This window comes from Oncorhynchus gorbuscha, linkage group LG14 (genome assembly GCF_021184085.1).
Source record: "Oncorhynchus gorbuscha isolate QuinsamMale2020 ecotype Even-year linkage group LG14, OgorEven_v1.0, whole genome shotgun sequence".
In the NCBI taxonomy this organism is placed as follows: Eukaryota; Metazoa; Chordata; class Actinopteri; order Salmoniformes; family Salmonidae; genus Oncorhynchus; species Oncorhynchus gorbuscha.
Genome location: NC_060186.1, coordinates 51729107 through 51750620, shown reverse-complemented (window position 1 = coordinate 51750620; position 21514 = coordinate 51729107). Strand labels below are relative to the sequence as shown.

The window sequence follows — 21514 nt, the reverse complement described above, 5'->3', positions numbered from 1 at the left end:
TGCGTTGCAGTTCTTAACACAAACCGGTGCGCCTGGCACCTACTACCATACCCCGTTCAAAGGCACTTACATCTTTTGTCTTGTCCATTCAACCTCTGAATGGTACACATATACAATCCATGTCTCAATTGTCTCACCATGTCTCAATTGTGTCAAGGCTTAAAAAAAGTGGATTTATCGAGACATTTTTGCAAATTTGTGATAAAAACCCCCAGAAATATCACATTTACATAAGTATTCAGACCCTTTACCCAGTACTTTGTTGAAGCACTTTTGGTAGTGATTACAGCCTTGTGTCTTCTTGGGTATGACGCTACAAGCTTGGCACACTTGTATTTGGGGAGCTCTTCTCTGCAGATCCTCTCAAGCTCTGCCTGGTTGGATGGGGACTGTCGCTGCACAGCTATTTTCAGGTCTCTCCAGAGATGTTCGATCGGGTTCAAGTCCGGGCTCTAGCTGGGCCACTCAACAACAATGGAAACAGGATGCACCTGAGCTCAATTTCGAGTCTCGTAGCAAAAGTGTCTGAATACTTATGTAAATAAGATATTTCTGTTTTTTGTTTTTAATACATTTGCAGAAATTTCTAAAAACCTGTTTTCGCTTTGTCATTTTGGGGTATTGTGTGTAGATTGCTGTAGGTCCATTTTCGAATAAGGCCGTAACGTAACAAAATGTGGAATAATTCATGGGGTTTAAATACTTTCCGAAGGCACTGTATGTAATGGAAAACGTTCATAATGTTTTGTACAGTAAGTATATTTTTTTATCAAACCACCCATTTATTCTGAGCTACACTGAAAACTAAAACATCGACAACAAACATATAGCCTACCCAACAGTGCTTAAAGGTCCAATGAAGCTGTTTTTATCTCAATATCAAATCATTTATGGTTAACAATTATTTTGTATTTATTTGATTTATTTAACCTTTATAATAACTAGGCAAGTCAGTTAAGAACACATATTTATTTACAATGATGGCCTACTCCAGCCAAACCCGGACGACACTGGGCCAATTGTGCACCACCCTATGCGACTCCCAGTCATGGCCAGATGTGATACAGCCTTGATTCAAACCATGGACTGTAGTGACACCTCTTGCACTGAGAGGCAGTGCATTAGACTGCTGCGCCACTCGGGAACAATCCAATTAAGTACCTGACTTTGAACGTTTTCAATTAAAATGGCAAAAGACAAACAAAAATAATGTCTTACTAATTTGTCAAGCAAGACTTTTGCTAGGAATGCCTGGGAGTGGTCTGAGTGGGTAGGGAGAAACTGATGTCACCAGGCAGGCCAAAACTCCATCCCAACAAAACAGGTAGACATTTCAGGCTGTCTTTTCAAACAACTCTTATACTAAAAGGGCATTATCATAATTTTCACAAATTCACAGTATTATTCCAATATATAAAACACAGGAAATCCCGTTTTTGAATACACTGGGCCTTTAAAGTGCAACCACATATATTTACTTTGACCTTAAAGTGCTTTCACCACACCGTCCCACTGGTTTGAATTCACTATCCACTAGTCCACAGATTTCCTCCTAGCCTTTGGCTCTGAACACCACTTACTGTAAGTGTAAGCAGCAGCATCTCTACTCTGTTATTCCAGACTGAAATGAATTGGGGCTCAGTTCCTCTCCCTCCTTCTCTTTCCTCTCTGCTCCCCATAGAGCTTCCTGACCCGCTCGTCCTCACTCAAATTCGATTTGTACTGTAGCCCAGAATTGGGGTCACAGGAGGAGGAGAACAGGAGAGGGCTGAGCTGGCACTCCCCCAAGGTGTCTTTCTCTCTCTCTTCCTCTCTCTCTCTCTCTCTCTCTCTCTCTCTCTCTCTCTCTTTATCCCCTCCCCCCACTCTCTCTCTTTCCTCTCTCTCTCAGAAGTGCATGATTTATCACAGGAAGTGAGGCGAGGTGATTATTCACATTAATACGCTTAGATGATTATTAATTACATTGGGTTCATGCTGATGGCTGATAACAAGGTTTTTCTCAGGCTGCACCATCAGTGGTGGCTGCCTTTCCCTATTAAACCACATTCATATTACAGCAATTACCCAGCACTGAGCCCCACTGATATTAAATAGACAGAGACAGAGCTAGTTTTTATGTGCCAAAGAATACGTTTAACATTTTTATTAACTCAAGGAGCTGACGACGATCTAGATGAGAAGTTTTTGAAATGTCATCCAATATCAAATTGATTTTAAAATGAAATGTTTTATTGTTGTAGAGATATGTTTTGTGCTCACTGTCAATGAAACCAGAACAGGTCTTGGTGTGGCACAGTAGGTGACAGAATGATCTAATATCTGAGGGACCCATCCTTCCACTGCCTCCATGGGTGCTAATGTGACTCATACAGCATACAGACACCCGAAACAGCAAATGCCACCTTGTATCAGAATCTCTCATTTGCCACCACAGGGACCAACATGCCTGGCAGGCCCTCTCTTCTCTGACACAATAATGGCGCCCAAGCTTATGGTCCAGCAGGCTCAGCCATTGTTTTTCAGGATTAACAGATTAAGGGGAGTGGCTGCCAGCATTCTTCTTTACCAATCTGTCAGAGCGGGGGTGGGGACTGGCTTTCGCCAGGTGGAGCCCTGTCCAAGAGAAATGACTGAACAGCCATAAATAACGGTTCAAATCACTGAACATCTCAGAACAGTTGCAGGGCGGAGAACCTGTGGGTGAGTTTAGGATGGGGGGGGTTGTGCTGAAACACTTTCTATTTTTGTTGCACTAACTGTCGCGTCCATCTGTGCTTAACTGGTGCTCAGAAAAAAAGGATCCTCTCAATTCATAATTGCTGGTTATATAACCAAGAATATACAGTTGAAGTTTACATACACTTTAGCCAAATACATTTAAACTCAGTTTTTCACCATTTCTGACATTTAATCCTAGTAAAAACTCCCTGTCTTAGGTGGGTTAGGATCACCACTTTATTTTAAGAATGTGATGTGTAGTAGAGAATTATTTATTTGAGCTTTTATTTCTTTCATCACATTCCCAGTGGGTCAGAAGTTTACAAACAATTAGTATTTGGTAGCATTGCCTTTAAATAGTTTAACTTGGGTCAAATGTTTCAGGTAGCCTTCCACAAGCTTCCCACAATAAATTGGGTTTTGGCCCATTCCTCCTGACAGAGCTGAGTCAGGTTTGTAGGATCCTTGCTCGCACACTTTTTCAGTTCTGCCCACAACGTTCTATATGGTTGAGGTCAAGGCTTTGTGATGGCCACTCCAATACCTTGACTTTGTTGTCCTTAAGCCATTTTGCCACATCTTTGAAAGTATGCTTGGTGTCATTGTCCATTTGGAAGACCCATTTGCGACCAAGCTTTAACTTCCTGACTGATGTCTTGAGATGTTGCTTCAATATATCCACATAATTTTCCTACCATGCCATCTATTTTGTGAAGTGCACCAGTCCCTCCTGCAGCAAAGCATCCCCACAACATGATGCTGCCACCCCCGTGCTTCACTGTTGGGATGGTGTTCTTAAGCTTGCAAGCGTCCCCCTTTTTCCTCCAAACATAACGCTGGTCATTATGGCCAAACAGTTCTATTTTTGATTCATCAGAAAGTAAAATCTTTGTCCCCATGTGCAGTTGCAAACCATAGTCTGGCTTTTTTATGCCGGTTATGGAGCAGTGGCCTCTTCCTTGCTGAGTGGCCTTTCAGGTTATTTCGATATAGAACTCGTTTTACTGTAGATATAGATACTTTTCCACCTGTTTCCTCCAGCATCTTCACAAGGTCCTTTTGCTGCTGTTCTGGGATTGATTTGCACTTTTCGCACCAAAGTACATTAATCTCTATGAGACAGAACACATCTCCTCCCTGAGCGGTATGACGGCTGCGTGGTCCCATGGTGTTTATACTTGCGTACTATTGTTTGTACAGATGAACGTGGTACCTTCAGGTGTTTGTAAATGGCTCCCAAGGATGGACCAGACTTGTGGAGGTCTACAATTTTTTTTACGAGGTCTTAGCTGATTTCTTTTGATTTTCCCATGATGTCAAGCAAAGCGGCACTGAGTTTGAAGGTAGGCCTTGAAATACATCCACAGGTACACCCCCAATTGACTCAAATGATGACAATTAGCTTATCAGAAGCTTCAAAAGCCATTACATATTTTTCTGAAATGTTCCAAGCTGTTTAAAGGCAAAGTCAACTTAGTGTATGTAAACTTCTGACCCACTGGAATTGTGATACAGTGAAATAATCTGTCTGTAAACAATTGTTGGAAAAAATACTTGTGTCATGCACAAAGTAGATATCCTAACCGACTTTCCAAAACTATAGTTTGTTAACAAGAAATTTGTGGAGTGGTTGAGAAATGAGTTTTAATGACTCCAACCTATGTGTATGTAAACTTCCGACTTCAACTGTATATATATTTTTTCCATTCAAATTGACATTTGTTACCTAATTAATCACTTCTAAGTGAAATTCAATGTATTGAAATTCAATGTATTGATTTTTAAGTGAAGAGATGTGTTTTCCATGAAGCCTAAAAAGCTGGGAAGCCTCCACTATTGGTCTCTACTTTAGAAATACAGACACACCATGTGACCATAATATATCACAGTATACTGTATATGGTGACTGACAAGGTGATAGTACACAATAGTTATCTGTGGTGTAGGCCTATACTCTAACACCTATCCAGTTGCCACATTTTCACAGACAAGAGGGACTGTAATAACATGTCTACTAGGGTAGAGAGGTTAGCTCTCTTCAGTAATATCCTTAACATAGCAGCATTCTCTCAGTTTAACACGTAATAAATGTTAGCCCACAAGGAAAACAGCCCTGACATCGCACGCTGAATGATGCAATGCACCTGCAATGACTTAATGCACTTACAGTATATTACAATGTAGCAATACCCACAGCCTACCTCTTTTTTTCCCCCATCAATATTTTAACTTCTCTATGGGATGTTCAATCAATCATCTCCTTATCTCCCTGGACTGTCCTTGACTGTCGACTCAGGTTCTTGTCAGGCATTTTATACTTCAGTGCTTTTAGTTGTGTTGAATTGGACTGAATATAAATGTGTGGGTGAATGCTGTCGTTATCTCTTCAGTGTGGTGTGTGTCCATAAGATATTTTGTGTGTGTGTGTGTGTGTGTGTGTGTGTGTGTGTGTGTGTGTGTGTGTGTGTGTGTGTGTGTGTGTGTGTGTGTGTGTGTGTGTGTGTGTGTGTGTGTGTGTGTGTGTGTGTGTGTGTGTGTGTGTGTGTGTGTGTGTGTGTGTGTGTGTGTGTGTGTGTGTGTGTGTGTCTCTCAGTCAGTCAATGTGTATACCCTAGTCAGTGTGTACTTGTCTGAGGTGCCCCTCTGACTCTGTTTATTTTGGGGAGAGTTTGGTGGAGTTATCTTGAGTCAGTACTCTTCTTTACCTCCCGTGGTATCTTCCTTCAGGAGCCTGCTGGTACTTGGTCAGGTCAATGCCTGCATCCTCCCAGCAGGTGATTGCCTCTGTGAGCTCTCTCTTCTATTGCTCTTTAGGGGGAGGCTCTGCCCTTCCCAGCCTATTGACTCAATAAGCAACGTGGTCTTGCTGCAGGGACAATCTCAGCAGAATATACAGTATACGGCTGATTGTGCTTCTGTTCCCATAAGCACATAGTCAATAATGTAATAACTTATGTCTATATCAGGGTTGGGGGTAGAAGGAGGAGAGAGGAGGTACTAAGTAGCCTATGCGTGCTTATCTAACTGCACACTTTGACATATTAAGAGGGTTTTAGGAGTTTTATGAAACAGTTTAAAAAGACTTGATTAAGAATGAGGCCTATGTAGAAAGGTCCATCCATATTCCATTGCAGTGGCGACCCGTCATTCAGGGCAGGTGGGGCCCTGAATGACGAATGACTGCAATGGAAAATGGATGGACCTTTCTACATAGGCCTCATTCTTAATCAAGTCTTTAACCTCATTCTTAATCAAGTCTTTAACCTCATTCTTATTCAAGTCTTTAACCTCATTCTTAATCAAGTCTTTAACCTCATTCTTAATCAAGTCTTTAACCTCATTCTTAATCAAGTCTTTAACCTCATTCTTAATCAAGTCTTTAACCTCATTCTTATTTTAACATTCTTATTCAAGTCTTTAACCTCATTCTTAATCAAGTCTTTAACCTCATTCTTAATCAAGTCTTTAACCTCATTCTTAATCAAGTCTTTAACCTCATTCTTAATCAAGTCTTTAACCTCATTCTTAATCAAGTCTTTAACCTCATTCTTAATCAAGTCTTTAACCTCATTCTTAATCAAGTCTTTAACCTCATTCTTAATCAAGTCTTTAACCTCATTCTTATTCAAGTCTTTAACCTCATTCTTATTCAAGTCTTTAACCTCATTCTTAATCAAGTCTTTAACCTCATTCTTAATCAAGTCTTTAACCTCATTCTTAATCAAGTATTTAACCTCATTCTTAATCAAGTCTTTAATCATGTGTTTTGAGCCCCAGCTGTTTAGCAAAAAAATAAACAATAATATTTTTATTTTGGTTGTTGTTGCCTGTTTTGCATATGGGAACCATACCAGGCCAAACACATAGAACTATAACACATAGAACAAAAAAGTAGAATGCCAACCCCAACTCACGCCCTGACCAAACTAAAATAGAGACATAAAAATGGAACTAAGGTCAGGACGTGACAATAATACATGTCACATATCAGTTTGCAAACAATGTAAAACAATGTTTATTGAGTTAATAAAGCTACGTTCTTTTTTGCATTATTGAGTAAGGCAGCTCCAAAATGGAGGCGTTTCAGCCTAGCTCAGTGCTGTCTGTGGTAGAGGAGCAGCCAATGGAAAATACAGAGCGTAGGGGTTGGTAATCTTCTCTAGTTGTGCCGTGACAGGCTCAATGTTCTGTCACTCATGTGAACACTACATCACCACAAAATCTACAGGAAGAGCTAGAAATTTCAAGCCCACTTGGATGCTTGCATAGATTTGCATTAGAAGTGCCCATCCAAGAAGGCTCAAGGTCATTGGCCACAGATAAAATGATGTCAAATCACGTTATATCTACTTTAGCTTTGATTGGACTGATTATGTCAACATCATACTTTCAAAATCTTAGCTAGCGAGCTAGACAAGCAGTCATCATCATGAATCACGTTGACAATCTACTGGTAAATCTTATTAATTCCTTGTCATATGAAGAGAAATTATAGGCAAAATGTATCGGTGCTCATTGGCTATATGACATAAACATTACACAACAAGTTTGATATTGCAAATTCAACAATAGTGGTTTGGAAGGAATCAGTGGCAAAGCAATCACTATTTTGCTTCCCCAGCTATTCGGTGGAGAGGGTGTGTGATCCAAGTCTGGGTTTAAGGGTCTCTTTTCCAAGATTAAAAATATAAACATTCACACGCAACACCATGGGCCAGAAATGGTTGAATACATTGGTCATGCTGTCAATCCAGCATGACTTCTGCAGCGTTCAAAGCAACTGGAAACTCGGAACTGGAAAATCAGTGAGGTTAAGACAACTGTGGACTCTGAAAATGATTTGCTCCGACTGGGAAAATACGTTTTTCACGGTCATCCAACTCAGAATTCTAAGTCGGGAACTGAGGCCTCTTTCTTGAGCTCCAACCTGAAGATCACTGACATCATGATTTTACCTTGTTTTCCGAGTTCCCAGATGTCTTGAAAGCACCATAAATCCAGAGAATGCCGGACTTTGAAGACAAAGTTTGAGGAAAAAATTAGCTGCACCACCTTCTTGTTCAAGTATTTTTGATGAGTCCAAAAATGTCTTGTATGCTGCTGCATAAATTATGTAATATGCCTGGGAGATATGTATACTGTAGCTAAGAAAGTAATACTAAGTGTATGTTGTGTAGTAAGCTGTTAGTAGCCCATGTGCCTCACCCCAATAATTTGGTCCCTTTCCCCCCCTACTTTTCTGACTTGGTGGTGCACATGTAGCCTTTAGCCTGTTTTAGAGAAATGTAATCATCAAATATTGTAAGCGCTTTCATTGTCTGATTATATGCCCCCTTTTTTTCTCATACGGACCCTTTATTTGTCCTACAGTTCTCACTTGGTGTACAGGGAGAATACTGTAAGAACGGCTCTAAATTCTGCTGCTGTACATTTCAAATGTGCTGAACAAATATTTATATTGACTACGTCCGTCTTAGCTCTGTCACGCCCTGGTCGAAGTAATGTATGTTTGTCTTAATTTATTTGGTCAGGCCAGGGTGTGACATGGGTTATTGTGGTGCGTTTTTGTCATGGGGTTTTTGTGGGGTGTCTAGCATAGTCTATGGCTGCCTGAGGCGGTTCTCAATCAGAGTCAGGTGATTATCGTTGTCTCTGATTGGGAACCATATTTAGGCAGCCGTATTCTTTGAGTGTTTCGTGGGTGATTGTTCCTGTCTCTGTGTTAGTTGTCACCAGATAGGCTGTATAGGTTTTCACTAACCACGCTGCATTTTGGTCCGACTCTCTTTCGACGAAAGAAAACCGTAACAGAATCACCCACCACAAGAGGCATGTTTAGCGCAGCCAGAGCCTTCCTCCTCTCCTGTGCTGCCGGAGTCTCCCGCCTGTTCAGCGCAGCCAGAGCCTTCCTCCTCTCCTGTGCTGCCGGAGTCTCCTGCCTGTTCAGCGCAGCCAGAGCTGCCAGCCTGCATGGAGCAGCCTGAGCTGTCAGTCTGCATGGAGCAGCCTGATCTGTCAGTCTGCATGGAGCAGCCAGAGATGTCAGTCTGCATGGAGCAGCCAGAGCTGTCAGTCTGCATGGAGCAGCCAGAGCTGTCAGTCTGCATGGAGCAGCCAGAGCTGCCAGTCTGCATGGAGCAGCCAGAGCTGCCAGTCTGCACGGAGCAGCCAGAGCTGCCAGTCTGCATGGAGCAGCCAGAGATGCCAGTTTGCATGGAGCAGCCAGAGCTGCCAGTCTGCATAGAGCTGCCAGTCTGTATAGAGCAGCCAGAGCTGCCAGTCTGCATGGAGCTGCCAGTCTGCATGGAGCAGCCAGAGCTGCCAGTCTGCATGGAGCAGTCAGAGCTGCCAGTCTGCATGGAGCAGCCAGAGCAGCTAGATCCGCCAGTCAGCCAGGATCCGCCAGTCAGCCAGGATCCGCCAGTCAGCCATGATCTTCTAGATCTGCCAGTCAGCCAGACTCTTCCAGATCTGCCAGTCAGCCAGACTCTTCCAGATCTGACTCTTCCAGATCTGCAGATCTCTTCCAGATCTGCCAGTCAGCCAGACTCTTCCAGATCTGCCAGTCAGCCAGACTCTTCCAGATCTGCCAGTCAACCAGACTCTTCCAGATCTGCCAGTCAACCAGACACTTCCAGATCTGCCAGTCAACCAGACTCTTCCAGATCCGCCAGCCAGCCAGGATCTGCCGGAGCCAACTACCTGCCTGAGCTTCCTCTCAGTGCTGGGCTTCCTCTCAGTGCTGGGCTTCCTCTCAGTGCTGGGCTTCCTCTCAGTGCTGGGCTTCTTCTCAGTGCTGAGCTTCTCCTCAGTGCTGAGCTACCCCTCAGTCCCGAGCTACCCCTCAGTCCCGAGCTGCCCCTCAGTCCCGAGCTGCCCCTCAGTCCAGTGGGGTTCTGGGTGAGGACTACTAGGCCATGGTCGGCGGCAAGGGTGGACTATCCTAGGACGCAAGGGGGAGGAATTAAGACATTGATGGAGTGGGGTCCACGTCCCGAGCCGGAGCCGCCACCATGGACAGACGCCCACCCGGACCCTCCCTATTGTTTTGATGTGCGTCCTGGAGTCCGCACCTTAGGGGGGGGGGGGTTCTGTCACGCCCTGGTCGAAGTAATGTATGTTTGTCTTCATTTATTTGGTCTGGCCAGGGTGTGACATGGGTTATCGTGGTGCGTTTTTGTCATGGGGTTTTTGTGGGGTGTCTAGCATAGTCTATGGCTGCCTGAGGCGGTTCTCAATCAGAGTCAGGTGATTATCGTTGTCTCTGATTGGGAACCATATTTAGGCAGCCATATTCTTTGAGTATTTCGTGGGTGATTGTTCCTGTCTCTGTGTTAGTTGTCACCAGATAGGCTGTATAAGTTTTCACATTCTGTTTGTTGTTTTTGTATTGTTCGTGTTTTTTTCATTAAAGATGTATCGAACTAACCACGCTGCATTTTGGTCCGACTCTCTTTCGACGGAAGAAAACCGTAACAAGCTCGCTCATTAATGTCTTAATCTGAGCCTCTTATCCGCTCATCGTTCCCTTATGCCATAGTTTGTACATCTCAATTGTCAGTAGAAACCACATTTGTTTAAGCAAGTCTCCCATATCAGCTATGTTTTTTATATTTTTTAAAGGCAGTAAATTAGGCTGAATGAACTGTTTCACTGCCAGACAAGCCTCCGCTGATAGCCAGGTTTAGAGGTGGTAAGGATTCATAGAGTGAAAAGAAAAGAAAGCTCTGCTGTTGGGACGGCTTTATGTAGCCCCTAACAGTTTGTCACCGTTATAGTGCAATTAATGTATTGTTTAGTGTTGTGTTGTGTAATGGCTTTGCTGGCATGCATCACATTTTTTTGGGGGGGGGAGTTTGCCCCACTAAGATTTACATGCTAAAATCGCCACTGTTCCATTGTGAGATATCCACTCAGCACCTAAGCCAATGAAATCAGAGATTCCACTGAGTCTGGATGGATCGGTATTGAATGAACGGTGTGATGGTATTGTCTGGCCAGAAGGTGGTATAAAACATCAGCATACGTAGAGCATGTTCATGAAAGATGATTATGTAGAGTACAACGGCTATAATGACTTCTAGAGGGGATGTGTGTTTTGTACCTCTCTGTCTCTCTCCATCTCTCTGAGTACTCCTCTGTATGGGCTCGTAGTCCCACAGTGTGTGTGTGCCACCACTCGACAGGTGGGGTGTCATAATCTTGTCATTACTTGTTAGCTTGCCGACTGTCTCAGGTGAAGTGGGCCTTCTCAAGGGCACTGTGTGTGTGCGTGTGTGTCAGGGTTGTTCTGAATTGCATTGAGAATGCCTCATAAATTCCAATTCAATTATTGAATTTGAGTTGAAGTAGGAAACAGGATACAGAATTGCAATTCAAATTTGAATGAAAGGAAATATAAGTGAATGAAATTAAAATGTATTCTATATTAGGTGTAAGCATATATAAAAATACACAGAACAAAAATATAAACACAACATGCAACAATTTCAAAGATTTTACTGAGTTACAGTTCATATAAGGAAATCAGTCGATTGAAATCAAGAAATTAGGCCCTAATCTATGGATTTCACATGACTGGGAATAAAGATACGCATTAATCAGGCTGTTGATTGTGTCCTGTGGAATGTTGTCCCACTCATTTACATTTACATTTAAGTCATTTAGCAGACGCTCTTATCCAGAGCGACTTACAATCCTCTTCAATGGGTGTGAGAAGTTTCTGGATATTGGCTGGAACTGGAAAATGCTGTAATACACATCCATACAGAGCATCCCAAACGTGCTCAATTAGTGACATGTCTGGAGAGTATGCAGGCCATGGAAGAACTGGGACATGTTCAGCTTCCAGGAATTGTGTGCAGATCTTTGTGACATGGGTCTGTGCATTATCATGCGGAAACATGAGGTGGTGGTGGTGGATGAATGGCACGACAATGGGCCTCAGGATCTCGTCACGGTATCTCTGTGCATTCAAATTGCTAAAATGAAATTGCCTTCATTGTCCGTAGCTTATGTCTGCCCATACCATAACCCCATTGTCACCATGGGGCACTCTGTTCATAACGTTGACATCAGCGTACCACTCAACCACACAACGCCATACACGCTGTCTGCCATCTACCCGGTACAGTTGAAACCAAGATTCATCCATGAAGAACACACTTCTCCAGCGTGCCAGTGGCCATCAAAGGTGAGCATTTGCCCACTGAAGTCGGTTATGATGCCGAACTGCAGTCAGGTCAAGACCCTGGTGAGGATGACGAGTATGCAGATGAGCTTCCCTGAGATGATTTCTGACAGTTTGTGCAGATATTCTTTGGTTGTGCAAGCCCACAGTTTCATCAGCTGTCCGTGTGGCTGGTCTCAGATGGTCCCGCAGGTGAAAAAGCTGGATGTGGAGGTTCTGGGCTGGTGTGGTTACACGTGGTTGTGAGGCTGGTTGGACATACTGCCAAATTCTCTAAAACAACAATAGAGGTGGCTTATGGTAGAGAAATGAACATCAAATTATCTGGCAACAGCTCTTTTGGACATTCTTGCAGTCAAAATGCCAATTGCTCACTCTCTCAAAACTTGAGACATCTGTGGCATTGTGTTGTCTGAAAAAACTGCACTTTTTAGAGTGGCCTTTTATCGCCCCCCAGCACAAGGTGCACCTGTGTAATGATCATGCTGTTTAATCAGCTTCTTGATATGCCACATCTGTCAGGTTATTGGATTATCTTGGCAAAGCAGGATTGCTCACTAACAGCGATGTAAACAAATATATGCACAAAAAAATGAGAGAAATAAGCTTTTTGTGTGAATGGAACATTTCATTGATCTTTTATTTCAGCTCATGAAACATGGGACCAACACAGCGTACATCTTGTATATAAAACATCAAACATGTCATTATATACATGCATATAAAATATTGTTCAAACAATATAGGGTACATTGTTATATTTCATTAATCACTTACCTTTTGTTAAATATAAGGGGAAAATAAATTTCCCACATTTCCCAGAATGCATTAGTTTTACCCTCAAGTTAACCCTTTGGCCTTGGTGGAAATATAATTGGCTATTCTAAGCACTAAGGTTAAAAGAGTATATGAACATTGTTTCCAGAGAAAAGTGATATATTCTTCAGTATCTGTGTAAGTGTGACCTTTCCGATTTAATGACCGAGTGGAATTTCTTTGATTTGCACTGATTCAAACTCAAATTCAAATTCTACATCCTGTGGGGTGTGGTCATTTTTATTTGAATTTCAACTCATGAGTTGAATGGGAGTGAATTCCAAAATTCTGCATTGAGACCAATCCTGGTGTGTGTATGAGAGAGATCCTTCACCCCATCTCCCTCCCACTCACAGCCTCTTGCCCTTCCATCCTCCACTGAGCTTCTGATCTCTGTCTGTTAGACTAGACTAAAGACAACAAGCATCACATCAGACACAATTCAAACAGAAGGTCAGGTGATTGGTCTTCAATGATCTGTGTGACTTAGTGATGGGCTCTCTCCCTCCCTTGTGTGTAAACAATGATAGAGCGTATTTGCACACCTCTGCGAATAGCGGTGCGTTGATTAAAAGGGACTTCCAGTGTTTGGGCCTCCCACGCCGTCGTTTTAATCTCCCTCCTCTGTTTGAGGTAGTCAGCGGTTCACCGGGGCAACCTTCTCCACGACGATGACTCACACTATAACACTAAGCAGAAAGACGCCTCTCTAACCTTGGCTGATGTTGAAGCTGACGAGCAAGCAAGGCCGTGATTTTAACATTGATTTTCAACAATGACGAACCTTTTTCTTTAACAGTTTGACCAGGTACTAGAAGCTCCCTCTAAGTACCCTTGGTGGAGGCTCAAGGGGGAAGAGAAAAAAGTCCTGAGTTCAAATTGGAGCATATTTAGAAGGATCCCAATTAGTGCCTGAGGGAGAGCGATAGGCCCGTCTGGTAGAGGAGCACTGATGAAGCACCTAGGCTCCGTCATTAGCCTGCACACTGAGTCCCTTGACACCACCGTTGGCCACAGAGCTTGATGAGGCGGGCTGGAATGGACACAGTGTCTGTCTTCTTTGTCTACTGCTGTTGCTGTTCCCTGGCACGGCTCTTGTCTCCTACCATGTGCTGCTGGGCTTTCTGTTCCAGAAATAGCTGGCCAAGTGCATGCTAAATCAGCATTGTACTGTGTGCAAAATCGTTTTTCATATGCTGTTCATGTGCATGTAATATCTTGAGCAGGTCTGGGATCTGTTGTATGGGACAGGAATTGTACCCTTTGCCAGAGGAGACAACCCTATGTTGAATGGTGGTTGTCTGTGCTGCAGCCTAGTGTGATTAGTTTGTTGGCCCTTATCAGTTCTCTTAACAAGCTCCGTAGTGACACCTCTGCTCCGCCCCAGGCCCCTGGTCATCTAGTAAATGTCACTATAATGACACACGCATTAACATTTACAGGTCCAGCAGGCCAAAGGAGATAATTGGGGACTGTAACCTGCAATGAAAGGGAGACATGTCAAGGATTCTAAAAATGGCATTTTGGTTGTAGAGTAAATGAATGTTTTGGATCATTTTAGGTGCATTTATTTTAGGAACGTATTTCATATCTCGTTGTGCAGTTTTCTAAATGTGCAATGATCGAAGACCTCGGTGTTTAGAATTGTTTGGACTATGAGGTTGCTAAGGAAACATTACCATCCAATGGTCTTGTTATTCTTGATCAAGTTGTAGGACTAGTAGTGCCTTAATTGGTAGAGTAATTGTATTGAAATGCGGAGCCCTGCAGGAATTATTCCAGTAGCATGGTTTAATTGTTTTTACATGGCCAATCAGTGTGTGTGTACCCAGAGGAGCTCCAGGGGACCGGCGCTAGCTAGCTAGCTTCATTTTCACTGTCACTACCCAGACAGGTTAATGTTCTCTTATTCTGGCCTTATTAAAAGCTGCTGCCTGCTAACACATCCTGATCCCCATATGCATCACGTCTCCTCTGCACTTCTAACCAGGTCTGGAGATGTTTTCGGATTTCCTCGGGTACATTTAAATAGCTGTTCGGTGTCTGAAATGGCACTGACCCATCGAGCACATAAAGTGTGTGAGTGCCAGGCAGGCTGTGATAATAGCGTGCTCAGAGACACTTGGCTCTAATAAGAGGTGTTTGATTGCTTTTTTTGAATGTATTTTTCCTCCTGTTGATTGTGTTTTCGGCTCCGGCCGCGGGGAGGACAAGCTCTTTCATGATGATGCTGCTGCTTGAGTGATTCTGAGCTCGACATGTGAACTTAGACCGTTACTGTAGATGGGCGAGGTACAGTAACAGTAATGCAATAGAATATATGTGGAGTGTTTATCTTTATAGCTTTGCCGTAGAGAGGAATGGTAACGGATAAGCCTATTCCTCGCTGACTTTATACTGTCTCGGTAGAAGGAGATTGATATAGAAAGAGCATACAATAACATCCCTGTTGAAATGAACAGATAACCTGCTCTTGGAGATGGACGCTTAGACATGGACATATAGCTCAGTAAATAATCCTCTATCTTTAGGAAATATTATATAATACTTTTCTCTGTGAACAGTGTCTGGCTGGCTGGCTGGCAGACAGGCTGGCAGGCAGGCAGGCAGGCTCGGTAATGTTTGCTGTGCTGTGTGACCCATACCCAGTGTTAAAAAATAAAAGGCTAGAACACGTCCCAGTGGAAATCAGTGAATATGGTTGTTAGCTAGTAGAGCACAGAACCATCAGAGTTTGGGAAAGAAAACGGCTCCCCATCAATGCACTGCACTCCTGTGGACCCCAGGAAGAGTAGCTGCTGCTTCAGCAACAGCTAATGGGCATCCTAATAAAATACTTAATACTCAACTCCCTCCAGTCAAGGAACGATTTCCCTACAAAGGTTTCTGTTCGTTCTACACAGCTATACATATTTTTGTGTGCATAGAAAGACTGTCAATATGTAAATGCAGGGTAATTAAACCATTTCCTTCAGTGTATCTGTTACAGAGTTAGCTTTGATTTCAATAAAGTACCAGTACATGTATCATTGTTCTAAAGGTATCAGTGTACAACACTATAGCTGCCATAGTATTAACCCCGCCAACCTGTGTCTGACAGTTTGATGTTTTTGAGGCTGAAAATAATTTGCTTTTGAACGCCTCCCACTCGCTCCCCTGGAAATATTGTTGGGCTGAAAGTCTGCCTGCACTTCTTTGTTGTCTCCAATTATTCCTCCACTCCTGCCTTACTCTATTTCTCTCTCTACCCACACTCTGATCCCAGAGAGCTTTCTTTCGCCAATTATGGTCATAAAGAAAGGCGGCCATTTTAGAACATTCTCATGTTGGGCTTGTTGTGTTAAGAGATTACTGCACTTTGCTAGCTGTATAGTAACTGAGTTGAATTGAAAATAAATAACTAGCTGGCCGGTGACTGCATTGATCTCTTGAGATTGCCGGAACGCTTTTTCCTTCCATGATCCTCGGGGAAAACGTCGACTTCTCTCGTGTGTGGTTTTGTTTATCTGTTTTGATTTTGTCATGTTAATTGTTTCCGTCTTTGTGTCTGTCTTCTAATTCATTTGAAATGTTAGCCACACACTGAAGCTGGAAGGGAAATCTTATATACGGTAGTTTCAGCATGTTAAGGCTTATAAGGAGCTTACGCACTTATCCCTAGACAATGTCAATTATATCCACCCACAACATCTCATGGGCACAGTTATATTCCCTGTGGGAACAGACGTTCTTTTGACCACGTCTCTCTTATCCTCTTCACAGGTGAGGAGAATTTACTGGCAATACTGAAAAGGCGATGGTGGAAGTACATGATTCTGGGATTGATAGACATCGAGGCTAACTACCTGGTTATCAAAGCCTACCAATACACCACGCTCACCAGCGTACAGGTGAGTCTGTTTTCATCTATCACATGTGAACGCCATCGGTGTGCGTGTATGTGCGCAGGGGTGCGTGCGTGCGTGTGTCGGTACAAGGCGTTCCCTCGACTGGCCGCTGGACAGACATAAGACAGTAGTACGGCGGTGACCTTTGCCGAGTCTACGTAATAAGATGGCTAATTAAAGGTACACTGGCTGACTCTCATCCCGTGTGTCAGTTCATCTTCATTAAATTGCAGTTAGTGCCAGAGGAGCCTTACTCAGATCCATCCGAAAGGCATCAGGTCCTTGGCGCAGGGCTGGAGGGATGGAAGGAGGGAGGTTTAAATGATTATAGGAGAGCCTCGGTTAGAGCACAATAGATTTTGTTTCCTCTCATCTCACCGGAATCTGACATTTTCCTCCACTCCTCCAGAGCCCAGGTAGGACTCAGGATCAGTGTGTCGGTATCCTCTCTCTAGTGATGAATCAGGCCTCTAAACTCTCTCCTCTCAGTGCAGTCAGTTAGGGCTGAATGGGAACAGACGATACCATTAACACTTCCCCGGCTCACCAGGACTCTTCCAGTTCCTCCAGCATGCAGGCCTCTCACACTCAGAGAGAGGAGAAATTAGATCCGTGCCAACTGCAAAGTTGTGTTAATGGGTATAGATAGCTCTTGTGGTGTACATGCTGTACTGAAACCATATCAGTTGAGTAGTTTCACCGGATTCTATACGGCATATTGCAGTGTCATTTTCATTCGTCAAGTCTGTGGTAGCCTGAAAATGTGAAGTATCGGCAACAATCGGAAGCAAATAGATCAATTCCCTCTTCAGATCATAGCGGAGATGTGTCATTTTCCATTTGCAAGTAGTGGGAGGGAACCATGTGGAAACAAGTTGGCAGAATAACATCTGTAAATGTGTCTTCTGTCAGCTTGTGGGTCTCTGCCTCTGCCTCTACTCAGCCAGACAGAAAACAGATGGAGTGTCAGTGTCTATATCCGTCAGATACCGCTCAGCTCCGACCGCCACTCGAGACCGCTCTGCCTTGCCGTTATTTTGGGAAGTGGAATCGATGACCGGCACGGCACCGCTGTCTCACGACAGAGAGAGATAATCCATGGCTTGGGCCTGAGTCCTGCTCTGGGCTGGAGCAGCGGGAGTGGGAGTGTCAGGGCCAGTGATGTGGAGGGCTGACTGTTCTGTTGAAGTAAAGTAGGGGGAGTGTAAAAGGTACCAGAATCCCCTCATTCCCATGTGGTCTGGCCCTGTGACTGACAGACAGATAGACCTCCTTCCCCTGGGGTCTGGCCCTGTGACAGACAGACAGAAAGACTTAATTCCCCTGGAGTCTGGCCCTATGACTGACAGACAGATAGACCTCATTCCCCTGGGGTCTGGCCCTGTGACTGACAGACAGAAGGGCCTCATTCCCCTGTAGTCTGGCCCTGTGACAGACAGACATACATACCTCATTCCCCTGTGGTCTGGCCCTGTGACAGACAGATTGACCTCATTCCCCTGTGGTCTGGCCCTGTGACAGACAGACAGACAGACAGACAGACAGACAGACAGACAGACAGACAGACAGACAGACAGACAGACAGACAGACAGACAGACAGACAGACAGACAGACAGACAGACAGACCTCATTTCCCCTGTGGTCTGGCCCTGTGACAGACAGACAGACAGACAGACAGACAGACAGACAGACAGACAGACAGACAGACAGACAGACAGACAGACAGACAGACAGACAGACAGACAGACAGACAGACAGACAGACAGACAGACAGACAGACAGACAGACAGACAGACAGACAGACCTCATTCCCCTGTGGTCTGGCCCTGTGACAGACAGACAGACCTCATTCCCCTGTGGTCTGGCCCTGTGACAGACAGACAGACCTCATTCCCCTGTGGTCTGGCCCTGTGACTGATAGACAGACAGACCTCATTCCGCTGTGATCTGGCCTTGTGACAGACAGACAGACCCCATTCCACTGTGATCTGGCCTTGTGACTGATAGACAGACAGACCTCATTCCGCTGTGATCTGGCCTTGTGACAGACAGACAGACCCCATTCCACTGTGATCTGGCCTGACTGGCCCCCATTCCGCTGATCTGACAGACAGACAGACCCCATTCCGCTGTGATCTGGCCTTGTGACTGATAGACAGACAGACCCCATTCCGCTGTGATCTGGCCTTGTGACAGACAGACAGACCCCATTCCGCTGTGATCTGGCCTTGTGACAGACAGACAGACAGACAGACCCCATTCCGCTGTGATCTGGCCTTGTGACTGATAGACAGACAGACCTCATTCCGCTGTGATCTGGCCTTGTGACAGACAGACAGACCCCATTCCGCTGTGATCTGGCCTTGTGACTGATAGACAGACAGACCCCATTCCGCTGTGATCTGGCCTTGTGACAGACAGACAGACCCCATTCCGCTGTGATCTGGCCTTGTGACTGATAGACAGACAGACCCCATTCCGCTGTGATCTGGCCTTGTGACAGACAGACAGACAGACCCCATTCCGCTGTGATCTGGCCTTGTGACAGACAGACAGACCCCATTCCGCTGTGATCTGGCCTTGTGACTGATAGACAGACAGACCTCATTCCGCTGTGATCTGGCCTTGTGACAGACAGACAGACCCCATTCCGCTGTGATCTGGCCTTGTGACTGATAGACAGACAGACCCCATTCCGCTGTGATCTGGCCTTGTGACAGACAGACAGACCCCATTCCGCTGTGATCTGGCCTTGTGACTGATAGACAGACAGACCCCATTCCGCTGTGATCTGGCCTTGTGACAGACAGACAGACCCCATTCCGCTGTGATCTGGCCTTGTGACTGATAGACAGACAGACCCCATTCCGCTGTGATCTGGCCTTGTGACAGACAGACAGACCCCATTCCGCTGTGATCTGGCCTTGTGACTGATAGACAGATAGACCTCATTCCGCTGTGATCTGGCCTTGTGACAGACAGACAGACCCCATTCCCCTGTCGTCTGACTCTGTGACAGACAGACAGACCTCATTTCCATTCCCCTGTGGTCTGGCCCTGTGACAGACAGACCTCATTCCCCTGTCGTATGGCCCTGTGACAGACAGACAGACAGACAGACAGACAGACAGACAGACAGACAGACAGACAGACAGACAGACAGACAGACAGACAGACAGACAGACAGACAGACTGACCTTGACATAGACAGACAGACCCCATTCCGCTGTGATCTGGCCTTGTGACTGATAGACAGACAGACCTCATTCCGCTGTGATCTGGCCTTGTGACTGATAGACAGACAGACCCCATTCCGCTGTGATCTGGCCTTGTGACTGATAGACAGACAGACCCCATTCCGCTGTGATCTGGCCTTGTGACAGACAGACAGACCCCATTCCGCTGTGATCTGGCCTTGTGACTGATAGACAGACAGACCCCATTCCGCTGTGATCTGGCCTTGTGACAGACAGACAGACCCCATTTCGCTGTGATCTGGCCTTGTGACAGACAGACAGACCCCATTCCGCTGTGATCTGGCCTTGTGACTGATAGACAGACAGACCTCATTCCGCTGTGATCTGGCCTTGTGACAGACAGACAGACCCCATTCCGCTGTGATCTGGCCTTGTGACTGATAGACAGACAGACCCCATTCCGCTGTGATCTGGCCTTGTGACAGACAGACAGACCCCATTCCGCTGTGATCTGGCCTTGTGACTGATAGACAGACAGACCCCATTCCGCTGTGATCTGGCCTTGTGACAGACAGACAGACCCCATTCCGCTGTGATCTGGCCTTGTGACTGATAGACAGACAGACCCCATTCCGCTGTGATCTGGCGTTGTGACAGACAGACAGACCCCATTCCGCTGTGATCTGGCCTTGTGACTGATAGACAGATAGACCTCATTCCGCTGTGATCTGGCCTTGTGACAGACAGACAGTCCCCATTCCCCTGTCGTCTGACTCTGTGACAGACAGACAGACCTCATTTCCATTCCCCTGTGGTCTGGCCCTGTGACAGACAGACCTCATTCCCCTGTCGTATGGCCCTGTGACAGACAGACAGACAGACAGACAGACAGACAGACAGACAGACAGACAGACAGACAGACAGACAGACAGACAGACAGACAGACAGACAGACAGACAGACAGACAGACAGACAGACCCCATTCCGCTGTGATCTGGCCTTGTGACTGATAGACAGACAGACCTCATTCCGCTGTGATCTGGCCTTGTGACAGACAGACAGACCCCATTCCGCTGTGATCTGGCCTTGTGACTGATAGACAGACAGACCCCATTCCGCTGTGATCTGGCCTTGTGACAGACAGACAGACCCCATTCCGCTGTGATCTGGCCTTGTGACTGATAGACAGACAGACCTCATTCCGCTGTGATCTGGCCTTGTGACAGACAGACAGACCCCATTCCGCTGTGATCTGGCCTTGTGACTGATAGACAGACAGACCCCATTCCGCTGTGATCTGGCCTTGTGACAGACAGACAGACCCCATTCCGCTGTGATCTGGCCTTGTGACTGATAGACAGACAGACCCCATTCCGCTGTGATCTGGCCTTGTGACAGACAGACAGACCCCATTCCGCTGTGATCTGGCCTTGTGACTGATAGACAGACAGACCCCATTCCGCTGTGATCTGGCCTTGTGACAGACAGACAGACCCCATTCCGCTGTGATCTGGCCTTGTGACTGATAGACAGATAGACCTCATTCCGCTGTGATCTGGCCTTGTGACAGACAGACAGACCCCATTCCCCTGTCGTCTGACTCTGTGACAGACAGACAGACCTCATTTCCATTCCCCTGTGGTCTGGCCCTGTGACAGACAGACCTCATTCCCCTGTCGTATGGCCCTGTGACAGACAGACA

At 45.3% G+C, this 21514-nt stretch overlaps 1 protein-coding gene across 1 annotated transcript in view; it reads left to right on the top strand.

Moving 5' to 3' along the window:
• Positions 1-21514, top strand: part of slc35f1 (solute carrier family 35 member F1) — a 118603-nt gene that overhangs the window by 60994 nt on the left and 36095 nt on the right. Inside the window, exon 3 of the mRNA XM_046299329.1 lies at positions 16490-16617. Within this exon, the coding sequence (XP_046155285.1) occupies positions 16490-16617 (128 nt within the window). The remainder of the gene's footprint in view (positions 1-16489; positions 16618-21514) is intronic.